Source organism: Rattus norvegicus, chromosome 16, assembly GCF_036323735.1.
Source record: "Rattus norvegicus strain BN/NHsdMcwi chromosome 16, GRCr8, whole genome shotgun sequence".
NCBI classification, from domain to species: Eukaryota; Metazoa; Chordata; class Mammalia; order Rodentia; family Muridae; genus Rattus; species Rattus norvegicus.
In genome coordinates, this window is record NC_086034.1 from 73,964,758 (window position 1) to 73,984,938 (window position 20,181).

General features: G+C 39.9%; 1 protein-coding gene across 4 annotated transcripts in view; it reads left to right on the top strand.

Annotated features, from left to right (window-relative positions):
* Adam5 (ADAM metallopeptidase domain 5) overlaps window positions 1–20,181 on the top strand; it is a 76,010-nt gene that overhangs the window by 39,413 nt on the left and 16,416 nt on the right. For all 4 annotated transcript variants that reach the window (XM_063275648.1, XM_006253321.5, XM_006253322.5 and 1 more), the window contains 4 exons: window positions 8,865–8,951; window positions 9,659–9,773; window positions 16,555–16,717; window positions 18,653–18,706. In XM_063275648.1, the coding sequence (XP_063131718.1) occupies window positions 8,865–8,951; window positions 9,659–9,773; window positions 16,555–16,717; window positions 18,653–18,706 (419 nt within the window). The remainder of the gene's footprint in view (window positions 1–8,864; window positions 8,952–9,658; window positions 9,774–16,554; window positions 16,718–18,652; window positions 18,707–20,181) is intronic.

Here is a 20,181-nt window from a genome sequence, read left to right on the forward strand (position 1 = left end):
ATCTACCAGCCTGTCTGTGTACCAATACCATGTGGTTTTTACCATTATTTCTCTTCAGTAGAGCTTGAGGTCAGGGATGGTGATTCCCCCGGAAGTTATTTTATTGTTGAGAGTTGTTTTCACTATCCTGGGTTTTTTGTTATTCCAGATAAATTTGAGAATTGCTCTTTCCATGTCTTTGAAGAATTGTGTTGGGATTTTGATGGGGATTGCATTGAATCTGTAGATTGCTTTTGGCAAGATGGCCACTTTTATAATATTAATCCTGCCAATGCATAAGCATAGGAAATCTTTCCATCTTCTGAGGTCTTCTTCAATTTCTATCTTCAGAGGCTTGAAGTTCTTATCATACAGATCTTTCACTTGCTTGGTTAGAGTCACAACAAGATATTTTATAGTGTGACTATTGTGAAGGGTGTTGTTTCTATAATTTCTTTCTCAGCCCTTTTATTCTTTGTGTAGAGGAAGGCTACTGATTTGTTTGAGTTAGTTTTATAATCCAGCCACTTTGCTGAAGTTGTTTATCAGGTATAGGCATTCTCTGGTAGATGTTTTTTGCCATGGCTTATGTATACTGTCATATCATCCACAAATAGTGATATCTTGACTTCTTCCTTTCCATTTGCATCCCTTAGACCTTTTATTGTCTAATTTCTCTAGCTAGAACTTCAAGTACTATATTGAATAAATAGGAAGAGAGTGGGCAGCCTTGTCTAGTCCTTGATTTTAGTGGGGTTGCTTCAAGTTTCTCTCCATTTAGTTTGATGTTGGCTATTGGTTTGCTGTATATTTCTTTTATTATGTTTAGGCACGGGCCTTGAATTCCTGATTCTTCCAATTACTGACTTTTAACATGAAGGGGTGTTGTATTTCTTCCAAGGCTTTTCCAGCATCTAATGAGATGATCATGTGGGATTTTCTTTTTGAGTTTTTGTAGTGGATTACATTGATGTATTTCCATATATTAAACCATCCCTACGTCTGTGTGATGAAGCCTACATATCATGGTGAATTGAGTATTTTTCATCAATATTCATAAGGGAAACTGGTCTGAAGTTCTCTTCCTTTGTTAAGTCTTTGTGTGGTTTAGGTATCAGTGTACCTTGAATTCATAGAACAAATTAGGTAGTGTTCCTTCTGCTTCTATTTTGTGGAATAGTTTGAGAAGTATTGGTATTAGATCTTCTTTGAATGTCTGATAGAATTTTGCACTAAAACCATTTGGCTCTGGAATTGTTGAATATAGGCTTTTGTAGTAGGATCTGATATTATTTTGAATCTCCTGTTTCTGTTGTTAAGTCTACCTTTTCATTTTTGATTTTGTTAATTAGGATACTGTCTCTGTGTCCTCTAGTTATTTTAGGTAAGGGTTTATCTTATTTTCTCAAAGAACCAACTCTTAGTTTTGTTAATTCTATTTATTTATTTGTTTGTTTATTTTCCATTTTTAGTAAATTGGATATTTCTTATTTACATTTTGAATGTTATTCCTTTTCCTGGTTTCCGGTCCATCAGGCCCCTAACCCCTTTCCCTACCCTTCCACCTCCCATTACCGCCCCCCCAACAATTCCCGACACTGTGGGTCCAACCTTGGCAGGATCAAGGGTTTCCCCTTCCTCTGGTGCCCCAACAAGGCTATTCACTGCTACATATGCAGTTGGAGCCCAGGGTCAGTCCATGGGTAGTGGTTTAGTCCCTGGAAGCTCTGGTTGGTTGACATTGTTGTTCTTTTTTTTTTTTTACGCATCCTGTTTTTGGTGCATTGTTACAGGATTCTTTTTATTTTATTTTATTTTATTTTATTTTATTTTTTTTACTGTTATTTTTTTTTTATTAACTTGAGTATTTCTTATATACATTTCGACTGTTATTCCCTTTCCCGCTTTCCGGGCAAACATCCCCCTCCCCCCTCCCCTTCCTTATGGGTGTTCCCCTCCCAACCCTCCCCCCATTGCCGCCCTCCCCCCATAGACTAGTTCACTGGGGGTTCAGTCTTAGCAGGACCCAGGGCTTCCCCTTCCACTGGTGCTCTTACTAGGATATTCATTGCTACCTATGGGGTCAGAGTCCAGGGTCAGTCCATGTATAGTCTTTAGGTAGTGGCTTAGTCCCTGGAAGCTCTGGTTGCTTGGCATTGTTGTACTTTTGGGGTCTCGAGCCCCTTCAAGCTCTTCCAGTTCTTTCTCTGATTCCTTCAATAGGGGACCTATTCTCAGTTCAGTGGTTTGCTGCTGGCATTCACCTCTGTATTTGCTGTATTCTGGCTGTGTCTCTCAGGAGCGATCTACATCCGGCTCCTGTCGGTCTGCACTTCTTTGCTTCATCCATCTTGTCTAATTGGGTGGCTGTATATGTATGGGCCACATGTGGGGCAGGCTCTGAATGGGTGTTCCTTCAGTCTCTGTTTTAATCTTTGCCTCTCCATTCCCTGCCAAGGGTATTCTTTTTCCTCATTTAAAGAAGGAGTGAAGCATTCACATTTTGATCATCTGTCTTGAGTTTCGTTTGTTCTAGGGATCTAGGGTAATTCAAGCATTTGGGCTAATAGCCACTTATCAATGAGTGCATACCATGTATGTCTTTCTGTGATTGGGTTAGCTCACTCAGGATGATATTTTCCAGTTCCAACCATTTGCCTACGAATTTCATAAAGTCGTTGTTTTTGATAGCTGAGTAATATTCCATTGTGTAGATGTACCACATTTTCTGTATCCATTCCTCTGTTGAAGGGCATCTGGGTTCTTTCCATTTTCTGGCTATTATAAATAAGGCTGCGATGAACATAGTGGAGCACGTGTCTCTTTTATATGTTGAGGAATCTTTTGGGTATATGCCCAAGAGAGGTATAGCTGGATCCTCAGGCAGTTCAATGTCCAATTTTCTGAGGAACCTCCAGACTGATTTCCAGAATGGTTTTACCAGTCTGCAATCCCACCAACAATGGACGAGTGTTCCTCTTTCTCCACATCCTCTCCAGCATCTGCTGTCACCTGAGTTTTTGATCTTAGCCAATCGCACTGGTGTGAGGTGAAATCTCAGGGTTGTTTTGATTTGCATTTCCCTTATGACTAAAGATGTTGAACATTTCTTTAGGTGTTTCTCAGCCATTCGGCATTCCTCAGCTGTGAATTCTTTGTTTAGCTCTGAACCCCATTTTTTAATAGGGTTATTTGTTTCCCTGCGGTCTAACTTCTTGAGTTCTTTGTATATTTTGGATATAAGGCCTCTATCTGTTGTAGGATTGGTAAAGATCTTTTCCCAATCTGTTGGTTGCCGTTTTGTCCTAACCACAGTGTCCTTTGCCTTACAGAAGCTTTGCAGTTTTATGAGATCCCATTTGTCGATTCTTGATCTTAGAGCATAAGCCATTGGTGTTTTGTTCAGGAAATTTTTTCCAGTGCCCATGTGTTCCAGATGCTTCCCTAGTTTTTCTTCTATTAGTTTGAGTGTGTCTGGTTTGATGTGGAGGTCCTTGATCCACTTGGACTTAAGCTTTGTACAGGGTGATAAGCATGGATCGATCTGCATTCTTCTACATGTTGCCCTCCAGTTGAACCAGCACCATTTGCTGAAAATGCTATCTTTTTTCCATTGGATGGTTTTGGCTCCTTTGTCAAAAATCAAGTGACCATAGGTGTGTGGGTTCATTTCTGGGTCTTCAATTCTATTCCATTGGTCTATCTGTCTGTCTCTGTACCAATACCATGCAGTTTTTATCACTATTGCTCTGTAATACTGCTTGAGTTCAGGGATAGTGATTCCCCCTGAAGTCCTTTTATTGTTGAGGATAGCTTTAGCTATCCTGGGTTTTTTGTTATTCCAGATGAATTTGCAAATTGTTCTGTCTAACTCTTTGAAGAATTGGATTGGTATTTTGATGGGGATTGCATTGAATCTGTAGATTGCTTTTGGTAAAATGGCCATTTTTACTATATTAATCCTGCCAATCCATGAGCATGGGAGATCTTTCCATCTTCTGAGGTCTTCTTCAATTTCTTTCCTCAGTGTCTTGAAGTTCTTATTGTACAGATCTTTTACTTGCTTGGTTAAAGTCACACCGAGGTACTTTATATTATTTGGGTCTATTATGAAGGGTGTCGTTTCCCTAATTTCTTTCTCGGCTTGTTTCTCTTTTGTATAGAGGAAGGCAACTGATTTATTTGAGTTAATTTTATACCCAGCCACTTTGCTGAAGTTGTTTATCAGCTTTAGTAGTTCTCTGGTGGAACTTTTGGGATCACTTAAATATACTATCATGTCATCTGCAAATAGTGATATTTTGACCTCTTCTTTTCCGATCTGTATCCCTTTGATCTCCTTTTGCTGTCTGATTGCTCTGGCTAGAACTTCAAGAACTATATTGAATAAGTAGGGAGAGAGTGGGCAGCCTTGTCTAGTCCCTGATTTTAGTGGGATTGCGTCAAGTTTCTCTCCATTTAGTTTAATGTTAGCAACTGGTTTGCTGTATATGGCTTTTACTATGTTTAGGTATGGGCCTTGAATTCCTATTCTTTCCAGGACTTTTATCATGAAGGGGTGTTGAATTTTGTCAAATGCTTTCTCAGCATCTAATGAAATGATCATGTGGTTCTGTTCTTTCAGTTTGTTTATATAATGGATCACGTTGATGGTTTTCCGTATATTAAACCATCCCTGCATGCCTGGGATGAAGCCTACTTGATCATGGTGGATGATTGTTTTGATGTGCTCTTGAATTTGGTTTGCCAGAATTTTATTGAGTATTTTTGCGTCGATATTCATAAGGGAAATTGGTCTGAAGTTCTCTTTCTTTGTTGTGTCTTTGTGTGGTTTAGGTATAAGAGTAATTGTGGCTTCGTAGAAGGAATTCGGTAGGGCTCCATCTGTTTCAATTTTGTGGAATAGTTTGGATAATATTGGTATGAGGTCTTCTATGAAGGTTTGATAGAATTCTGCACTAAACCCGTCTGGACCTGGGCTCTTTTTGGTTGGGAGACCTTTAATGACTGCTTCTATTTCCTTAGGAGTTATGGGGTTGTTTAACTGGTTTATCTGTTCCTGTTTTAACTTCGATACCTGGTATCTGTCTAGGAAATTGTCCATTTCCTGAAGATTTTCAAATTTTGTTGAATATAGGTTTTTATAGTAAGATCTGATGATTTTTTGAATTTCCTCTGAATCTGTAGTTATGTCTTCCTTTTCCTTTCTGATTTTGTTAATTTGGACGCACTCTCTGTGTCCTCTCGTTAGTCTGGCTAAGGGTTTATCTATCTTGTTGATTTTCTCAAAGAACCAACTTTTGGTTCTGTTGATTCTTTCTATGGTCCTTTTTGTTTCTACTTGGTTGATTTCAGCTCTGAGTTTGATTATTTCCTGCCTTCTACTCCTCCTGGGTGTATTTGCTTCTTTTTGTTCTAGAGCTTTTAGGTGTGCTGTCAAGCTGCTGACATATGCTCTTTCCTGTTTCTTTCTGCAGGCACTCAGCGCTATGAGTTTTCCTCTTAGCACAGCTTTCATTGTGTCCCATAAGTTTGAGTATGTTGTATCTTCATTTTCATTAAATTCTAAAAAGTTTTTAATTTCTTTCTTTATTTCTTCCTTGACCAGGTTATCATTGAGTAGAGCATTGTTCAATTTCCATGTATATGTGGGCATTCTTCCCTTATTGTTATTGAAGACCAGTTTTAGGCCGTGGTGGTCCGATAGCACGCATGGGATTATTTCTATCTTTCTGTACCTGTTGAGGCCCGTTTTTTGACCAATTATATGGTCAATTTTGGAGAAAGTACCATGAGGAGCTGAGAAGAAGGTATATCCTTTTGCTTTAGGATAGAATGTTCTATAAATATCCGTTAAGTCCATTTGGCTCATGACTTCTCTTAGTCTGTCGACATCACTGTTTAATTTCTGTTTCCATGATCTGTCCATTGATGAGAGTGGGGTGTTGAAATCTCCCACTATTATTGTGTGAGGTGCAATGTGTGTTTTGAGCTTTAGTAAGGTTTCTTTTACATATGTAGGTGCCCTTGTATTTGGGGCATAGATATTTAGGATTGAGAGTTCATCTTGGTGGATTTTTCCTTTGATGAATATGAAGTGTCCTTCCTTATCTTTTTTGATGACTTTTAGTTGGAAATTGATTTTATTTGATATTAGAATGGCTACTCCAGCTTGCTTCTTCTGACCATTTGCTTGGAAATTGTTTTCCAGCCTTTCACTCTGAGGTAGTGTCTGTCTTTGTCTCTGAGGTGTGTTTCCTGTAGGCAGCAGAATGCAGGGTCCTCGTTGCGTATCCAGTTTGTTAATCTATGTCTTTTTATTGGGGAGTTGAGGCCATTGATATTGAGAGATATTAAGGAATAGTGATTATTGTTTCCCTTTATATTCATATTTGGATGTGAGGTTATGTTTGTGTGCTTTCATTCTCTTTGTTTTGTTGCCAAGACGATTAGTTTCTTGCTTCTTCTAGGGTATAGCTTGCCTCCTTATGTTGGGCTTTACCATTTATTATCCTTTGTAGTGCTGGATTTGTAGAAAGATATTGTGTAAATTTGGTTTTGTCATGGAATATCTTGGTTTCTCCATCAATGTTAATTGAGAGTTTTGCAGGATACAGTAACCTGGGCTGGCATTTGTGTTCTCTTAGGGTCTGTATGACATCAGTCCAGGATCTTCTGGCCTTCATAGTTTCTGGCGAGAAGTCTGGTGTGATTCTGATAGGTCTGCCTTTATATGTTACTTGACCTTTTTCCCTTACTGCTTTTAATATTCTTTCTTTATTTTGTGCGTTTGGTGTTTTGACAATTATGTGACGGGAGGTGTTTCTTTTCTGGTCCAATCTATTTGGAGTTCTGTAAGCATCTTGTATGTCTATGGGTATCTCCTGATACAGAATAGAGGGAAGTGGCAACCAGATTCAATGACCATTTTTAAATGCAAAATGCCTTCAGTCCAATCTCTAAAGTCTCTGAGGTCTTTACAGTTCCAATGCTGTTCAAAGATGAAAGCGTTGAATCTCTCCTCAGAGAAGCAGGCTCTTACCTGTCAGTCTATTATCATTAAAAAAAAAGTTAGGGGGTTGGGGACTTAGCTCAGTGGTAGAGCGCTTCCCTAGGAAGCGCAAGGCCCTGGGTTCGGTCCCCAGCTCCGAAAAAAAGAACCAAAAAAAAAAAAAAGTTACATGCTTCCAACTTACAATGGTGTGAACATCCCATTCCAGAAGTGAGTTATAGGGGCATAGCAAGGAAATGCTGAATTGAACCAAGACAAAACCCCACCAAATAGTAAATCTTCCTGCTCTGCATTGGTCATCTGTCATCCATGGTGGAAACAAATGGGACTTAAAGGACTTTCCCAGATCTGCTGCCTGTAGCACACAGGAGATCTCTCTCTCTCTCTCTCTCTCTCTCTCTCTCTCTCTCTCTCTCTCTCTCTCTGGCTAGCTCCAATTTGCGCCTGTAGCTTTCTTCATTTGATATTCCATCATCCGGACACTTGTTCTGTCCTAATTGCAACTTGGACTTTACCTTTAGAGCATCATGCAGCAACCTCTGCGTGCCTCCTTATAATAAATGTGACCACACCTCACATTGCCTGGCATTACCTAGTCTCTGTGTCTATGGAGTAGGTCTCTGGCTCCCTCAGTCTTGCCCTCATTAAACTCACAAAAAAGTGCCATGTGGATAATGCTGTCAAGTTTTACTGCCAATTTGAGATGTAGCTTGACCTTCTTGGACACCAGCTCTCCTGGACTCTGTGTGTTGACCCTCAGGAAGTGCTGCTTGGAGGTGAACCCTCCTTTACATGTTCTGTGCTTGGGCTTTCTCCTTTTCCAATAACCTTGAATTTAAAACATCAAAATTTTGAATAAGTGCAGTCTTTCTCTTGGGAAACCTTTCCTGTTGTGCCAGTTTGGAGCAAGAGATTTCAACTTGATGCTAATCTTTAGGAACTGAGGTGTTCCCCCAGAAGTGCTCCCCTTGTGCTGCCTTTGCCTGCACCATTAAATCTTTCCCTTCCCTGACAAACAGCATGTTTGCCAACTCTGCCTTCTGTTCTCTCTAACTTTAACCAGGATGTAGTAAACAGTAACCATAACATACAGCCTGAATGTCCCTATTTCACTATGCCTTCTACAGAATAAATTAGTCTGTTACTTTAGAATTTAGCTTCAACTGAGTTTTCAGAAATGGACAGGATGCATCTGGAAATTTGGCAAAATAGTATCAGGACCTATAGCCAAGTTCCTAATCATCGTCCCTGTAGTCTTTTAAAACCTCAGAAGCAGGTCCCCACTGCCCACATTCCTCTCAGCATCTTGAACTCTAAAATTCCCACCAGAATGGCATTCTTAGCCCTGCCTATACCATCCCAAGAATCTTCTAGCTCCTGGCTCCCAGACTCTTCCATAGCCCCTTCTGCAGGTCACTTTTAAAGGTCCACAGACAACCTGATATCAGCAATAACTCTGTTTCTGATGTAAACTTTATGTGCTAGTTGCCTTCGATGAAAGCTGATCACAAAGATGAGGTGTTTGTAAGCTCTCATTCATTATAGAGCACATACCCTCCCTCCATGGGTGATGAAAAGCAACATTACCCCTTACATGCCCTTTACATTTCTAAGAGGACTTCTTAAGATAGACGGTTTGAAAACAAGACTCAGAAGTCCTTGTATGATTTACATTCTGTAGGCACAAAGCTTCATAGCAAGGTATAACAATTACCATTTTGCTTGACTATATACTCATAGATTTGAATCTCAATTATGGGTAATATGATTTCTGATTTTTTTTTCTGGAAGTGTCTTGTGTTTTGTTCATGCTTTCAATTTCATGGTCTGACTGCCTCCCCGCCCCGCCAATTTTTGTCTTGCTTTGCTTCAGTTTTGTTTGGAAACACAGTGCAAAGAAACGAGATTTTTGGTGGATTTTCAACAGTGCAATACTTCCCGAGATTGCAATGACCATGGGGTAAGTATTTATTCCAACAATAAGGCTTCAGTAACCCAATAAGAAGGCATTATATCTGACTTGGATTTTTGGCCACTTTTACTGTATATGGTGTCATTTACCAAATTTATGACATTATATATTCTAATAATTGTATTTCACTTTATTATATCATACACTACACAACATATAACAGGGTTATATACGTAAAATATAATAAATATGTTATATTTACTGTATTTGTTATAATTTGTAACTCCAGCCTTCTCTTCTTAAGGAACTTGCCAGCTAGTCACAGAATATAGTCCTGGGTGTGTAAAATGTTTGCTGAGCATGTGGGCTGCAGAATGTTCAGGGGGTGCATCCTCATGTAGCCACAGAGCTATACAATCCTCTGCTTATAGAGACAAAGCAAGAGGCAGTAAAGAGATGTTGTCAGAAAGTCATTGCCAGCCTTACCAGGATCCGGGCTGCCCTCTGAAGCTAGAAAGAATTAAGTGACAATTAGCTGGATATTATTGGCAGTTGTGGTTCTTAGGTGTGGTTGTAGGGAAGTTGGGAAAAAAAGCAGGTAAAAAAGTGAAAAACGTAACTTAGCTACAGAGACTTAAATATACCCTCTAAAGTATGGACAACTATAAGAGGAAACTTGGTTAATTTATATTGAAACTATGTTTCCTAGAATGCAGTGCTATCTGGTACTGAATTCTTCTTTTTAATTTATCTAGGTTTGCAACAACTTTAATCATTGTCATTGTGATAAAGGATATAACCCTCCCTATTGTGAGTCAGTAAAAGGACAGTTTGGAAGCATTGATGACGGCCACAAATATTACATTGACGGTTAGCTTTGTTAAAATTTTATTTATTAAATGTTAAAGGCCCGAGTTTTCATTACATAGTAACTAATGTAGCAAATAGGGCTTTTCATAGGGTTAAAAAAATGGACCATACAGTTTCTTAGATTCTTTCCCTATTAGTAATGAGATTACACATTAAGATCAAAGCATGCCTGGTGTCAGCAATTCTAATGTAGAAATTCAATTCATATAATTTGAATAGCTGATCTCAGTTGTTAGCATTCATTGTCTCCAAAAGTTCTTGTTTAGAATAATATCAGTTATTCATTCGAGACTTTCTTCCTTCCTTCCTTCCTTCCTTCCTTCCTTCCTTTCTTTTGCAATCTTCCAGACTGCCGTTTCTTCCCATTGACTTTAAAATTGGATGTCTTTTTCCTGCTCTAAAGGTAATATTTGTGGATTTCCTATTTGATATCTCCTTTCTACTATGCTGGAATAGTATCTTGAGATGAAACAAACATAGGTGAGACATAGAAAATAAGAGATGGTATCCAGCCCACTCAAAATAACAGGGCATTTATGGAAGCCTTGACCTCCTTCTTTTTGAGGTTTTACAGGGACTTGTGGAAGACTTTGGATGGACTTCTCTATGGATATTACTGTTATGATTAAAAACTAAAAGCACGACTGGTTCCTGTGTGTACTGTTCCACACTTCTCTCCTGGGTGGTCACTCCCTTGCTAGTTCTGGCTCCCTTGAACCATAGAAATTAGTGCTAATTTACTTTAGCAGCTCCCTGCTGGCCCCAAAGGTACTCTAACCCCGGGCGGTCTTCGGGCCATCCCAGCATGGCACCTGGCCACTCTGGTCTCTAGTGTTAGTTCCGGCACCTGTGGACCAAATGGAACTAACCATAATTTATCTCTGATTAGTATCTGTGCTCTCCGATAACCTGGAACTCTCCAGTTCCAGCTACCTGGTAAAATCAGGGCTCTAGAAGTCTGGCATGGGCTAACCTATCACGGCTCCCTGCCATGAACTCTGCTCACACTCCCAAAACCCCAGTGAAATCATGACTCGATAAAATGCAATTTATCAATCAGATTTGTATTTTAAATTCCCAATCCACAATACACCCTCACAATGAACTCACAATCAATTGATAAAGATACAAACCGCCCACCTAGATAAGATAAATTTGCCTACAGAAATCCATCCCAACTACCTTGACAATTCAAGAGCACCCGGATCTCGGTCATCCTTCTCCATCGCCATCTTGGTTCTCCAAGCCCTTCTCTCCTGCTTCTCTCTCTCCTTCTAAAACCTCTGTTCCCACCTCTCTTCCTTCTTGTCCAATGACAGGCCAACGTTTTCTCTTGTCTGCCTTCATCTGCATAATGACATCAACCTACATGTTACAAGAGGATACACAGCCATATCAAGTGATGTGCTATGGTTTGTTTACGCAGCACATTCACTCTTGTGTGACACAGAGTTTTATAACAGAAGATTTTGGTCCCTTTTTGTGTCCTAGGACTACGTAAAGGCATTTACTAAGATTACTTTCTTGTCATATGCAATAGAAGGCAACCTTCCTGGACAGGAACAAGTTAGCTGTCATTGTTACCTGACACAGAAAGCTTGTGATTGTACCATCTGATAGAAATTTTTATTTAAAATCAGGAACAGGGCCATTCTTTTTTTTTTTTTCCCTAGTTAGACAAGATTTATTGGAACATCATCTGGGTGGCAGACTTACTTCTAGCTCTTTGAGAATCCTTGACATTGATTTCTACAGGAGAAGAACCAGTGTGCCATCCCACCAAGAGTGAATATGGGTCTCCCTTTTGCCATACAGAGCATCCCCGACATTTGCGGTGAGCTCTCTGGTTGATTTTTGCCATTCCGACTTTGGATGAGATTAAATACCAAAGCTGTTTTGACTTGAGTCTCCCGTAGTTTCTTGGAACAATGAAAAGCTTGCTGTTGTCACTTCATTTTTGAGAAATCTCTGTTCAGAGATATAGTGTCCTTAGAACTTTGATTGGGACTGTAATACATCCCTACGTTGTGTTTCGTAGGAAGGCATCTTTTTTTACAGGATTCATTCTGATTCATGGACTCTGTCTGTCTGGACTCACAACAGCAACCAACCAAACAAAGACAAAAAACAGGACTTGGATTTGTTTTTTCTTTTGGTCAGAGCAGGAGGATGAGGATGAGGAAGAAGCAGTCTTCTTGGAAATTCACTGCCTCTACTGTCTAGCCAAGGCTCTTATGCCTATAATGGAATCCATCTAATTCTTAGTCTCAAGGTCCTCTCTCTGCTCCCAAGACATCACTGTAACTACTTTTAAGGGTTCTGGGGTTACAGACTGATTCCAGGCTGGAACAAAAAGGGGTTGATGTAGAAAGGGCAGCAGTAAGAGCACCTCAGAGGAGGGTCAGTCTCTGGAGCCACGCCAAGACCTCAGAGATGGCCATTTGATGACAGCATGCATCCTCCAAGCATCCATCACATGCAAAAGGCGAGACAGTTAACACTAATGTAATTCTAGTCAAGAAAACAGTTGGCAGAGTTTTACCCTCATTAGAGGAAGAGACATCATTTGTCAATGATGTCTACTATAAGACATGCACCCTGTAGGAGGCCATCACTTTGCCTTAAGAACCCTATATATGCTTTTTCCTGGCCACTATAAGTTCAGAAGTCAGCCACTGGGTCTACTTGATTGCAACCTCATGAGGAAACAACTTAAGAAACAAAGTCAACAAGGAAAATTATTAATAATATAATTAGCCTAAATCTTCTTCAGTAAAGCAAAAGTGTAATTAGTTGTGCAGCTGGCTGGATTGTGTTCTAGAACCATCCAGAGGGAAAAGGTTAGAGAAACTGTCTTCTCTAGATCTAGATTGACAAAGGCTTTGCTCCGTAGATGTAAGGTTCACTGTGCAGCTGGCTGTTTGTTCCGCCAGACTCCTCTTTAAAGATGGGGTGTCCAGGAACCCTGTAAGAGGGGTCAGTTTACATAGCTAAAGCATTATCCCAGCAGTAGATGCCCCTGACCACTTACTAGACATAATGTCCATCGGGAGGGGTTACCATGGGCTAAACCTTAGTGAAACACAGAGTTCTTCATCGTCACAATAAGACAGCAGCGTGGTAAAAAAAAAAAAAAAATTAAAAAAAAGAAATCCCAGTGTGGGGTCTCCACCCCCCAACCCCCCACTCCTACCCTCCCCCACCTTAGACCATTTTTGTTCTCAGATGAAAGACACACCTGTAGCCTTTATATTCTAATAAGCTGTAAGCAGCACAAAAGCCGGGCAGCTGCCTACCCTCCATGCTGTTAGAATCCATTTGCCTACTGATAGCTCCAAGTTACTACTTACTAATTTCTATGTTCTGTTTGGCCTGCTTTTAACTGTAATTGGTCAGCCCACGTGGGCACTTTTTTTTTTTTTTTTAATGGCTCAGCTATCCCAATGCGGCTCTCTTTTTTCCTTCCTGCACATTCTTCCCCTTCCACCGGATTCCCCCTTTCCTTCTACATGGTCTGTATCCCAGGAAACCTAAACCCGCCTATGTCTTGTCTCCCCAGCTATTGGCTGCTGGCGTCTTTATTTACCAATCAGAATTTACTTGGGGCAGGGTCCCTCAGGCTACATTCAGACTCCAAATCTTGGGAGTCCAGCACTTAGCGTTACAATGAACAGTAAAAGATAAAAACCTCAACAGGGCACCATCTAATTGATCCCCCTGGATCTTTAAAGTAAGATTTTTTTTTCCCAGTGCCTTCCAATGGACACCATGTAGGTATCCTGAATAATTAACCCCAAGCCTGCGAATTTGTAGCTGAGTATCTGGCGGCCTGGGTGCTGAGGTCACAGATGGACGGACACATTACAGCTGTGAGAGATACTATTTCAAAGAGAGTGTTTTACACGAGCTTTTGTTTGTTTGTTTGTTTAGATTTAACCTCAGCGTTTAAGAACACAGCCTTGTCGTCATCTGCAGAGAGACACTGTACAGTACTGCATTGAGCCAAAGTCTTGTCCCATATCTGACATATGGGGGGGAGGGGGCGCGCAGGATATTCTTCCTTTAAGTCCCTCTGACCACACCAGTGTAGGCTTCCAATTATGGCTATTGAAAACCCAGAGAGTTACTTCCACTAGCCTGACGTTTTTAATTATGGTGTGATATTTAGGCGAGGCTTAAAAATTAACATTTAAAAAATAAAACTCGACTAGACATACACAGTAAATCATTACTTAATTATATATACTCTAAATAACTTTTTCAGGCCCTTATAACTTGAGTGCGTATGCTTTCCAGCAAGACAAACAAACAAACAAACAAACAAACAAACATTTAGCCATCTAGATACACAGATATTTTTGTTGTTTGTTTTTTTCTCAAGGCAGTGTTTCTCTGTGTAGTCCTGACCGTCCTGGAACTCACTCTGTAGAACAAGCTGGTGTCAAACTCATAGAGATCTGCCTATCTGTCTCCTGAGTGCTGGGATTAAAGGAATGTACCACCATGCTCGGCCAAATGATTTATTAAGGATATTTTTATTTTTACATCCTAACATTTTACCACAAGTCATAGCAATACCAAGAAGTAAATTCTAACATGTTAGGCATGTCCCCTCTTAAGGTTCCGAGGACAAATCCATGTTTTGTTTTACCACAGCTCACTCTGTGGGACCAATGAGCCTGTAACACTGTCACCCCATGAAACCAAAGCTAAGTCCTTAAGTATGGTGATGAACTAGGCGTGGAATTGAAGTTGGAAGTGGAGTAGCATGAAAAGAAGGGAAGGTGTGGGCTTGGAGCAAGCATAAACCTAGCAAGCCAGCTCCCACTGGAGCTCAAACGCAAAAAGAACTCCATAGTCTTGATGGTGTACCCTCATGCCTCCTGGGGTCACCCATGAAGGTACATAAAGGCCCTGTCCTTTTGGCTGTAGAAGCATCCTTCACCTGGGTCTGCAATATTCACAAAAATTAAAGATATGTCTCCATCTTCCAAGACTGAAGAGGACCTGTCTTAGCTCCTTAAGCAGGAGTCTTCTTTTACAGGAGAGGGCATGTTTGTAGCTGATGACTCTCCTGTCCCTGTTCCCTTTGGCCCAAACTGACAGTGTCTCTGCTGGCATAGATCTGTTTCTTCTGGTCTAATCCCACATTCCTGGTTTCTTCAGAGATGGCTGGTTAAATCCATGATTGCCGTGTGTGTGTGTGTGTGTGTGTGTGTGTGTGTGTGTGTGTGCGCGCGCACGCGCCACACACAGATGCGGGCATGTGCATGTGCCTGTGTGTATGTATATGTGATATATATATATATATATATACACATATATATATACATATATACACACACATATACATATATATTACTCCCATATATATCGTTTTATATATATGTATATAAAACATTATATATAACATTATATACATATATAATATTTTATATATATTTATGGTTTTCTAAGAACTCTTTAGTATCCTTTAGAGAACACACTTCTTTTTCCACATGTGAGCAGGTTGAGCATTTTTTCTATGAACTTACTTCTTTCATCTGCCTTTTGACTCTTGGATTATGCCATCGGCAATCTGGAAGGTATATACTACAACTTCAACATTTTCATTTAGAATCTCCTCTGGTAAATACTCCTTTGAAGGGGTTGGAAAATTCCCTCCTTTACAAACCACCAAAGCACAGGGTAGCTAAGAGTTTGCCACCTCGTACCAGCAATAGTGTTTTGCCGGAGGCTAGCGTGCTCCTTGTTTCTGTCTGAGGCACCACTAGACTTGACTTTAATGTTGGCGAGTCACCAATTTCCTATCCTTGATTCTTTATGCGGTTTCTAAGAAGATGCAGACCTCCTCACAATTTCGCCTTTCCCCTCTTCAACCCTCATTGGAATAATTTTAAAATGTAATTTCGCCTTCACGACAGTTTGATGTATTTAGAGAGCCTGCCTCTCTCCACTACTCCAGTGTCACGTCCATACTCTCAAGTATCAGTTGGGATGACACCCGATTCTAAGTACCAAACCTGCACTTGTTGGGCTTCTTTGAATAAGCACGAGGGACAGTTATGTGTAAAGATAGAACGATTGATTTTCTACCCTTGACATACTTGAAATGGTTTCACAGTAATATGTAGACTGCATAGTATGTTAGATCTGCAGGGTACGTTGATAAACTGGAAAAGAATTAAATAAACCATTGTGATTGTCTTACCATCTAAGAAATTACTAGGTTGTATATTAATTAATACATTTATACACATGAATATTATACACACAATAGTAATAAAAAAGAGGGTATGGGGGTGAAGAGATGGCTCAGTGGTTAAGAGCACTGACTGCTCTTCCAGAGGTCCTGAATTCAATTCCCAGCACCCACATGGTGGCTCACAATCATCTGTAATGGGACCCGGTGCCCTCTTCTGGTGTCTGAAGAGAACTACAGTCTGAAGATGAGTTACAGTGTGCTCATATACACAAAATAAACAAATCCCTCTTAAAAAGGAGGGCATGAATTTGAAAGAAAGCAAGGAGGACATGGGAGGGCGTGAAGGGCAGAAAGGGAAAAGGGAAAAATTATTTAGAAAAAAACATACTAAAACTTCAATAAAATATATTGATCTAACTTTAAGTTTTTTTTTTTAAATTATACTGTGGTATATATGGATGGTGTATATATGTCTAATGTTGGGGAATAATTCTGGTAATGATATATTTTCGACTTTTCCATTTGGTTACTAGAATCTCAAGACACAACTTAAAATTGGTGTTTTTCCCCTTCTAGAAGGGAAAAGCGCTAAGCAGCAGAATCGTGGTATTCACCCAAAGCAGCAACTCCAGCTTATTCTGTATATAACGCTGCCCTTGATTATGATTATCTCGGCTGTATTTATAAAGCAAAGCAAACTGAGTCGGCTATGCGGCAGAGAAAGAAGCGAAGGCACCAGGTATCTATTAGATATGCGCACACACTCACCATCATCGGATCCAGTGGGCCAAGACAAAATGATTGGTCTTCATTAAAAATAAGATTGTAGGCAAGGTGATGCGGAGAGGCGCACAGGCACACTTTGCAAAAATGGGTTGGTTTCCACATGCGTCCCCATCCCTGAAACCACTCGCTTTATCACCAGCATCCCCGAGAGAGGCGGTGCCGCGTGCAGGCATCTCGCAGGCAAGTTTGGCTATCAGTTCACTGGTCCTGTCGGTAGGCCATGCTGTCCCATTGTTAGGCTCACATCACGGTGAACTCTAATATCAAAATGAAAAGTCACAGTCTAAATTTATTATCCTAGACACTTACGTGACTTCTCCACACAGTAATTGGGTGAATTCTTGGTAGCATCAGACTGACAGACAAGAGACAGCACGATGTCACTTAGCTTCAGAAAACTTGGTCTTGTGTTATAACTTTGGCATGCAGAACTATGAGTCCTTGATCGACTGATACAACCTCTGTATACTTGTAGTGATTTTCGGTAACTCTATAAGCATGAAATAAAAAAAAGGCTTTCCAGTTTATCCCAAATCTCTAAAAACATGTATTTAATAAGTAAAGCCACCCTACTATCTGGAACCAGTTACAGAGATAGTTAATACTGTGTCAAGCTCCATTGTGTATTTCATAGTATGTTGCCATAACATTTTCCCCTGGTTTTACCTTTTCAGAATTTATAGGAAGATTCAACCAAAGTGTTTGTCCATGATAAGGGGAAAGCATATTTAAAAATAAAAGAGAAAATAACAGATTTTTTCCCTAGAACTATATATTTATTTCATAGACAGAGAAAGAATAATGATTAAATAGCACTTAGAAACAGAAATGCCCATCAGTGGGCTGGGGAGCTGGATCAGCGAGAAAAGTGTTTACCATGCTACTGTGCAAACCTGAGTCTGGATGCTCAGCCCCCTGTATAAAAACCTTAGTATGGCGGCATGAGCTTATAACCCCAACACTCTGCTGGAAGGCAGATATAGGGGCATCTCTGGGGAGTTGTCCAGGCCATCAAGCCGAAATAATGAGCCCCAGGTTCAGAGAGACACTGTGTCCCCGCATACCCTGAAAAAGTTGTGGAGTGATTAAATAAGATATTGCCACACACATGTACACATACATGGACAAGTGTATACACACACACACACACTCTCACATACACACATACATATATACACACTCATACACATACACACACTCACATACACACATACATATACACATACACACACACTCACATACACACATACATATACACACACTCATACACACACAGACACACACACACACACATACACACACGCACGCACACTATCTTTCACAAACACGCTTGTCATTTGTCGTGCAATATCACTTGTGAGTTGGTTGAAACACACATCAACCCACAGAAACATTATTTGCATCCAAATGAAAGCGACTTAACACACAATTTTAAATCCAAAGTATTGCTTAGATATGCCCATATAACAAAAATTCTCAGAATTGTTTTATATTTTTTATATGGTTGTTAGAGATTATCTGAAATTTAAACTTACTTTGGCAGATTCACAAAAACAACATCAGAACTGGATGTGTTAATGGGGTAGTATGTTTTGATTAACATGATATTTTGAACATTGCTAATGTCTTTGCCTTAATTCAACTTAATGACTGGGATATCGTGGATGGGGCTACCTATGTAGGTATGGGTTGGTAGCATAAATACTTGGGCTAGTGCAGGTGTCAGGGAAATGTCTGTTCCAAAGCACAAGTGGCACCCATTCGTGTTGGAAAATGACATTTCATGTATACAAACCATGCTGCTTCCTTGGACAAATGGTTTTTGTATTTAATGTTTGAGATTCAGTCTTTTTTCTCCTGTTAAAAAAGAACTTTCTCAACCTTGCAGCTGTATAACAGAAGACAGTGTGAGTAACACCAAGATGACCACCAACGAAGGAAGGTAAGTACGGAGCGACACAATTGATCCCTTGCACTGATTAGGCTTTAGGCTTGCCGAACATTGCAACATTTCTTTCTGATAGCCTCTATGGGTGTCATCATAGATAATCTCACGACAGTAAGCAACATAGTTGCATGATAGCCTGGTCTGTTCTAGTGAGCTGCCCAGAAGGATGGTTGAACGTCTGTGCTAGCATACATGAGACTACCAGCTGTGGGTGTGGAGAAGACTTGATTAGCAGAGAGGAGGAGAATGTATGTTTGGACGGCACATTACTGTCATGTAAAAAGCTGCATGATAAGGATGCCCTACGCACGTATAGTCGTGAGATTATCTCAAAGAAATGAGTGTTACCGAGAGCGACCTTAGAGCTGTCTACAACAGCTTTGTTCTTTAATCCATCTAGAAAAGTAGAGTTATAGACCAGATATGGAAAAATAGATCACTTGTGTGAATTAGGCACTCCCTTGCTGTCAGTCATAAAAATTCCCCTTACAGAACAAGGGGTAGAATATGAGACAGGAGTCAATTCCGTGCAAAAGTCTATGATTCTTTTGAGATCTCAACCTTGTAGTGTGTGTTACACAGTATGACGGTATTTTCAGTAAAACTTGAGATCCATTACTGAGCTGAGAAACATTTAGGAGGAGAATTATTTCGTACTGGCAGTTATTGTCATACTGTTGTTAAAAGTCTATTTTACAAAAACCAGAAGAACTAGGGATGTCTCTATTTGAATTATAAGGAGATATACGTTGTGTGGAACATTTTTTTTTTTGGTGGGGGAGAGACTTGAACACATGTGGGCTTACCCCATCTATAAAAGGAATGGCAGACTACAGAAGGAACGACAGACTAAGCAATGATGCTACTGAAGCCCAGATTGGTGAAATGGTGAGGTTACTGGGGTGTTTGCAGGAGAATAGTTTAGTCACAGGAAAAAACATGACTTACTGACGACTAGTTAGCCGTCTCACCAAAAGCTTAGTCCAACAGTGGCGATGATTAAGAAAAGCTGGAACCCTCGCTCTCTCTGTACTCATGATGGACAGGCAGTACCTCAAGTTAGGCATTCGTTCTCTTCAGCATTCTTTACTGTTTAGATAACCTTAGGGAGGGAGGGGTCTTTGTGTTAGGTAAGATTTAGGGACTTCCTGAGACTTGAAAATGACTTTGCTTCCTGAATCTTAAATCTTAATTTTTACAACTTCCTGTTGTCATTTAAAAAAAAAACTTGCCTCTAGGAAGAACGTTTAACTTAGAGGAAATTGCTAAATATAATAGATACACAATAAACATGTGTATCTGTTAAAACCCTAACAACATAGAAAAAGACCATCTAACTGTATTCAAAGACCCTGAATGGAAAGAAGAGTAGAAACAAATCAATACAAGAAAAATAACTGGAGTCAGCAAAGATAAAAGATGACTCTGAAAAGATCATAAAATTTATACAAATTAACATATGACTCAAA